General features: G+C 36.4%; 1 protein-coding gene across 1 annotated transcript in view; it reads left to right on the top strand.

Annotated features, from left to right (window-relative positions):
* The first annotated feature begins 2,644 nt into the window (after window positions 1-2,644).
* The window catches only part of LOC129431381 (NACHT, LRR and PYD domains-containing protein 3-like), a 40,412-nt gene continuing 36,025 nt past the window's right edge, over window positions 2,645-7,031 (top strand). Inside the window, exons 1-2 of the mRNA XM_073874827.1 lie at window positions 2,645-3,022; window positions 5,307-5,457. Of these exons, the coding sequence (XP_073730928.1) occupies window positions 5,315-5,457 (143 nt within the window). The 5' untranslated portion in view covers window positions 2,645-3,022; window positions 5,307-5,314. The remainder of the gene's footprint in view (window positions 3,023-5,306; window positions 5,458-7,031) is intronic.

Raw genomic sequence — 7,031 nt, 5'->3', positions numbered from 1 at the left:
TTTTAAACAAAGGTATGTTGTCCCGTTTAGATTTTTCATGTTCATTCTATATGCACTGTCAGCTATGATGAAGTGTAATTAATCATTGCGCCGCCAACTACGGTCCTGCGACGTCAGATATGTCTTGTCTATTTTTTACAAAATAGAGTAACGCGAGTAACGAACTCATTTAAATTTCAGTAATTGTAATTGCGTTACTTGATAAAAAAAAATACTTCGTTACATGCTTGTTACTGCTAAAAGTAGTGGAGTTACAGTTACAGTTACTTTGTAACGCGTTACTCCCATCACTGATAGTCACTTATGATGCCAATAGTCAGTTATGGTTATAGCGCCACCAGCTGGTAACAGGAAGTAACATGTTTACAATGATAATGCAATGTCGGATTTGTCCCAAACTTCACATGATTGATAAGAGTCCTGACACATCTACGTGCCAATATTTACATGTAGTCACTCATACTCACACACACTCGCTCACTCTCTCTCTCTCTCTCTCTCTCTCTCATGCTATCTTACACGATGCTACCTCGCTGTCATTTGTAATTAGCAACAGGAAATGTGGCACATTATACTACACTTTTAAATGGTTCACCTATGTTTACATGCTTAAATGCCTATTTACTACTGTTCCCTTTAATTCTTATGCCACGGCGTGGCGGTGTCAGGTGTGCGAGGGCCCTTCCATCACTGCTTGCAGTTTTAATAATGTTTGAATTTCTATGGCCTCTCATCAGCCTTTTCCTGTGAATGTGGTGCTTTATTCTAACATCAGCAGCAGTATCTTTCTCATTCAAGTACAAACCAGAATAAACATTCATTACATTTATTTACTTATATTTTTGTTTGTTTTATGCATGAATGTATTATATTATATTAAATCACTTCATATGCACTAGAGGGAGACATGACTGTGTCTGAAACCGCTCCTTCGTTCACTCATTCACTATTCCCTAGGGAATGACAATTGAGTCCACTATGTGGGGAAGAAATGAACAAAATTGAGTGAGCGATTTTGAACACTGACATAAATACGATGCGTTAGAAAGCGGTCGCAGATATTTGTCATAAACCCTTACACTTGTGTGACTTTATTGATTGTACTGTGAAACGATAAAGTTTACTTTCTTACTGTTTGTCACATCATTTGTCATGTTTAATGTATTAGTTGAAAATAAAGAGAACTAAACAACTGCTGTCATATTTATTTACGTTTTTTTATTGTTTGATGTGTATTATAGTTTAAATAAAATATATTTTTTTTCAATTATTTTGAATTAGTTTATTTTTTAAAGGTAGAAAATAACTGACAACAAGAACTAACAAAAGTGTATACATTTTTTTGGGTGTTTACTATCAGTATCCTTTAGCTGATTGCACTTATGCGTCTCCCGTTGTATCATGGGAAATATGAGTGAGTAATTAGGTGTGTTCGACTTCATGCGGCGCTGCGCAGACCGATCGGCGGCTGACTTGAAGCAGTGCATTTTGGTTAGTACTTTTGTCCGACTTCAGCTGGCGCTGCATGCACGTGACTGTGTCATATGGTTTTTAAGTACCGCGAGAGCGTTTCGAGAGTAGCCGGCTAGCTCAGCCGATGCAGCTTCTCCAGAGCGGCTGCCCGGAGTTGTGATGACGTAACAGCTTTACTTGATTGGTCGCCTCATTGATGACAACGATCACGTGCGTTTCAAGTTTAATCCAACCTTTAGTTTCACTAATAAACATTATAAATTCATGTTTTAAAACAGGAAAAAACACTTTAATATCCTTAAATATGTTATATTGTGTCGTGTAATAAAATAAAAATGAAAATAACAAACTCTATTGGTATTTTAATAATATATGCTTGTTTCCCGTTATTTTCGGGTATACAGTATAAGCAGCAATTAAAATATTCGATATAAAATGGTTCTGGTTGCAACTTTTTACTAAAAGGTTTGTTTTTATCAAATACAGCATCTAATTCACTTCATTCGCGATTAACAACAAGGAAACACGGCGCACACGTCACTACGGCAAGCAGCAGGTGTCCGGCTTGACGGCTCCGTCTTCAGTTCCTCCCTCGACTGCAAGCGGCAAACCACGCCGATCGGTCTGCGCAGCGCCGGATGATCTCGAACACACCTAGTGTATCGAATGTATCCTCAAAATCAGAGTGCATTGTGGTTAAAAAGTAGTGAACGAATGTAGGGAATGAAGTTGGTTACTGAGGTTTTGGACACCACTACAAAATGGCTGACACCCAATATAGTGAACTACAGTACATAGTGGATAGGGAGCGATTTCGGACACAGCTCTGGGAACTTTTTATTTAAAACCTAACAAAAATATGTGCAAAACATTAAGAATTATAATAAACCTTAATATATAAGCACTTTATGTCGTGTAGGCCTATATTCTGTTTTGAAAAAAGAAATTGTAGTAATATTTAATAGGATTAAATAAACCAGCTAAATCAGCATATTTTTATCAGCATATATTTGATGTTTTTAAAGAATCATTATATTTATTGTGTATTGGCTGTTTCTATGATAGGTTTTACTGAATAGATGTGTGGATACAGATCATGGGTGCACGTGTGCCACATATACTGTACATTCAGCTCGGGTGTTTTTTAGAGATTTATTGCGTTTGTGCGTCTTCCTGGATTTCATAATAAACATTAACAACCCACAAAACACCACACCCGTGACACTCACAATATACGGTTAGCTTTAGTGGCTCACCTTAAGTCTTAACAAAAGAGCTCTAAGATGGCAGCACCCACATTTATGTCAAAAAGAAGGTGGATAAGGGGTGTATTAACCCTGCACTCCAGTTTTCCTGAAACCGGTTTTCTCTCTCTCTCTCTCTCTCTCTCTCTCTCTCTCTCTCTCTCTCTCTCTCTTAGGAACAGCAGGTTGGGTAACTTATTTACCCACTCACAGACGGAAATCAAAATCCTGTTCAACCTGTAGAAAGCAGAACATTTTATGGAAACACAACGCAGACATTAAAGGTGAAAAATTGACATGAAAAGGTATGTAATGTCTTCAAGTTTATACTTTAAGAATAAAAGAGTTTGTATTATTAGTGTGGTCAAGAGTTTGTATTATTATTGTGGTCAAGAGTTTGTATTATTAGGGGTGTTTGCATTTATGCAAAGCATCACTATTGTTATTCCTCTCGGTTACAATTTTTCTTATGTCTGAACGATGAACGACCAATGTCGCACACCTGTATGTTCCGGTTAGGTGCGTTGGATAAAGAGACAATAATAGTCCACCAAACATATATACACAAGGGATATCCCGCACACTAATAACTTGCAAAATATTAAATTAATTTATTGCGACGTTTCGATCCTAAGATCTTCTTCAGGCATATGAACATGATAATGGTATCACAAAGTATTTAAAAAATTCATAGACCAATCACATCAGACAATAGTCACCGACTAATCACAGTATCGGACCTTCAATGACCAATCAAATTTGTCTACAATTTTTTTCCATCACATCAACAACCTCAATATCATACAAATCAGAACCAGTCTATAATGACAAGAGAAAAACATCATAAACCGTACATACTGCATGAAGAATTAGAATAAATAAGCATAATGCAAAACTCCATCAACAATTTTAAAAACACAATTTTTTCCTCAAGATTATAACATCACATTGAAAAGGGCTTCATCATTTAAACCAAGAGGCGATAATGTTTGTAGAGTGAAAATCCAAAATAATTCACGTCTCTGTAGGAGCATGTCAATGTCTCCGCCTCTCGGTGGCATAGTCACTTTTTCAATCCCACAAAAACTTAGAGAAGAGACATCATGACTCATGGCCATAAAGTGTGCCGCAACCCGATAGTTAATGTCTTTTCTTCGAATAGAGCTCTTGTGTTCACTAATTCTTTTTTTCAATTGGCGCGTAGTTTTACCAACATAGCCTAAACCACACGGACAACAAATTAAATACACCACATGTGTAGAAGCACAATTACCACACCGGTAATTTCCATTTTGTAATGGACTAATAGTTCTCTGTGAAAGACTATGTGTGCAACTCTGAAAACGGGCATGTACTAGATGATCTTTTAAGTTTTTTGCTCGTTTATATACTATCAGTGGAGGGTTAAGGAAAATTGAACTAAGCTCAGGATCAGATGACAAAAGATGCCAATGTTTTTTGAAAATAAATTGAATTAAATAATGAAAATTGTAGACAAATTTAATTGGTCATTGAAGGTCCGATACTGTGATTAGTCGGTGACTATTGTCTGATGTGATTGGTCTATGAATTTTTAAAATACTGTGTGATACCATTATCATGTTCATATGCCTGAAGAAGATCTTACGATCGAAACGTCGTAATAAATTAATTTAATATTTTGCAAGTTATTAGTGTGCGGGATATCTCTTGTGTATATATCTTATGTTTGAACAAAATTTCAGCGCATAACTCGTCCAGCACCTTTTGACATAGACCAGTGGTGTAATGCAGGGTCTAAGCAGGTATACGGAGAATACCCATTTCTTTATTAGATGGCATGAGGTATACCCACTTTTAAATTCTAAACATTGATTAATAATATAAATTTTATAATGATCCTTATGTCGAGCAGCAAAGGTTTAGTGACAACAATGCCTCATTTTGGAGTGAACTAAATATGGAAGACTAGTCTTATAAGGCAGACGGAGACTTCTCTTCCGAAGGGCGCGAATTGAAAATATGTGTTTGGAGTGTCGTGTGTTGCTCGTCATGTCAAAAGCGTCATGTCACGTTCACAAAATGTTCACAAGAAATTAACTTAACACTAAACTCTGATTAGCAAGGGACTAAACAAAGCCTTAAATCTCTGCATCAGAACATAGAGACACAGGGGTAGGACTGTTTCACTTGTGGATTGGAGTATAATCACTGGTGGATACCAATTTACTCCCTAGACACCAATAAGAGGTACCCTAGCAACCGTTTAGCGAGACCTTCATATACAGTAATCACTTAAAAAAAACTTTTACAGGTGTGTCAAGTTAAATCTTAGCTTTCTTTGCTTTGGTTTAAGTAACAGAGATGCAGAAAAGCTAAAGACCAATAGAACATCTTATAACCATTTAAACAGTGCCATTTAAATCTGTTACACTACATGCAGATTTAACTTGATACCTCACTGTACTTTTATTATTACTATCATTTCTTTAATTTTTAATGATTGATTATTGTTGTATTGCTGCTTTAGTATTATATAGTTATATACAGTACATGGTATACAGTACATGGTTTAGTTTGTAATTAATGTTTTGTTTTTCTCACTTACAGTCTTAAAAATGAGCCTCTATGAGGAGAAAAAGGAAGATGTACAGTACCACAAAACACAATGTTCCGAGCTCAGCTGTGTGTCTATGAAGAGTAAAGATTCCATTTTTCAGCCTCCTAATCTTAATAATGGAGCGATGACCTCTGACCCCATGTGAGTATAAACAATGCTTAAACAATTTTGAGTAATTTTCATTCAATTTCAAATTGCTCTTTTTTTTAAATCTTAGAGAAGTAAAGAAAGTGATCTTAGGCCAACAATACATATTACATTACAGTTTGGTTGTTTTACTCATTTTTGTCCACTAAATCAGTGTAATAAAATGAAGTATTAGTTAGGGATGTCCCGATCCGATCACGTGACACATCAGCATTTTTCATTATTATTGTGCATAACTGTTGGGTTGGCTAGCAGTGTAATTCTGGAGTATGATATCTTGGAGATATCTTAATAAGAGTATAAAACCAGAAGTCTTCTCCAAAGGCAAGATCTTTAAGCAGCTGCCCGACCTCTCATACAAAATACAGTTGTCAAGTTACTGATGCAATCAGGTGTTAGTTAACCTGTCCCTCATACAAGCACATAAATCTTTATGCCTGTTATTAGGTTTCTACGAGTTCGTGCAGCGCTGCAAAAACCAAAAGGAAGATGACTTCAAGGAACCGCGAGAGTGATTAGAGAAATCATACTGAGAAATCTGATTTCTGGTCGCTCTCGCGGTATTGTTATGTCGTCCTCCTGTCGGTTCTTGTGGTGCCGCATGAACTCGAACAAGCCTACTACATCATATGATAATTTCAACATGGCGAATGATGTCTATACTTAACGCAATGTACGTAGTCTTTTAATGTTCGTTAAGTAAGAACTTTCATTTTTGGACGCAGCCATGGTTTAAAAACAAGCTAACAAAACTTAGCTATAGCATTAGTGAAGCAGTCTGTGGTTTTTCTGCAAAGTGCCCAGCGTGAGGCTGCCTCAGCAAACGGTGCCTACCTCATCTATATTTCTCCAGCTTGTCCTAATTCATACACCTTGTTCACGGCCATTTCAGCAGCATTGCACATGCAGCCACACCTTTGCCATGCCTCTAACCTCTCAGAAGCTCAGGACATTGGCACCACCCCCTATTTCCATAATCTTTCTATCTATCACATACTTCAAGCTGTTTCCCCAGAAGACTTCAGTCATACCTGTCATCCCCTTACAAAATATGATTTGAATGAATGACATTTTATTTGATATGGAAATAGCAATTACATTGTACAAACCAGATGTATTGTTGAGTGCTAATTCGCAACACTTGTCCATAGGCGACTTTTTACATTTAAATTAAAATATCGAAAAAAGAAGACCAAGATGGAAGAAACAATAGCAAATCACAGGGAAAAATCTAACAAATGAAAAGAATATAACCCATTTCAGATAAGGAACAAAATAAGATACAGAGCAAAGGTAATATGAGCAAATAATCAACCAGTAAAGGACTATTCATGTGAGCACTGTTGTTTAGACTTTAACCATTGTTCGAGACCTTTGTTAAAAGCTTTACTATTGGTTTCTAATTTTAGCCCAGTGGGTAGAGAGTTCCAAAGTTTGCCCCCCTTGACATTTTTGACATGCTCTTTTCTACAACTACGCAATTCCCAACCATATTCACCTGCTCAACAATTTCTTATTAATCATTAACATCATCTTCACATTACAGTCTAAAAAGTTTTTTCCAAACT

The sequence above is a fragment of the Misgurnus anguillicaudatus genome, chromosome 13, assembly GCF_027580225.2.
Source record: "Misgurnus anguillicaudatus chromosome 13, ASM2758022v2, whole genome shotgun sequence".
NCBI classification, from domain to species: domain Eukaryota; kingdom Metazoa; phylum Chordata; class Actinopteri; order Cypriniformes; family Cobitidae; genus Misgurnus; species Misgurnus anguillicaudatus.
The sequence above is the reverse complement of the archived record's forward strand: the minus strand, read 5'-3'. Positions and strand labels throughout refer to the sequence as shown.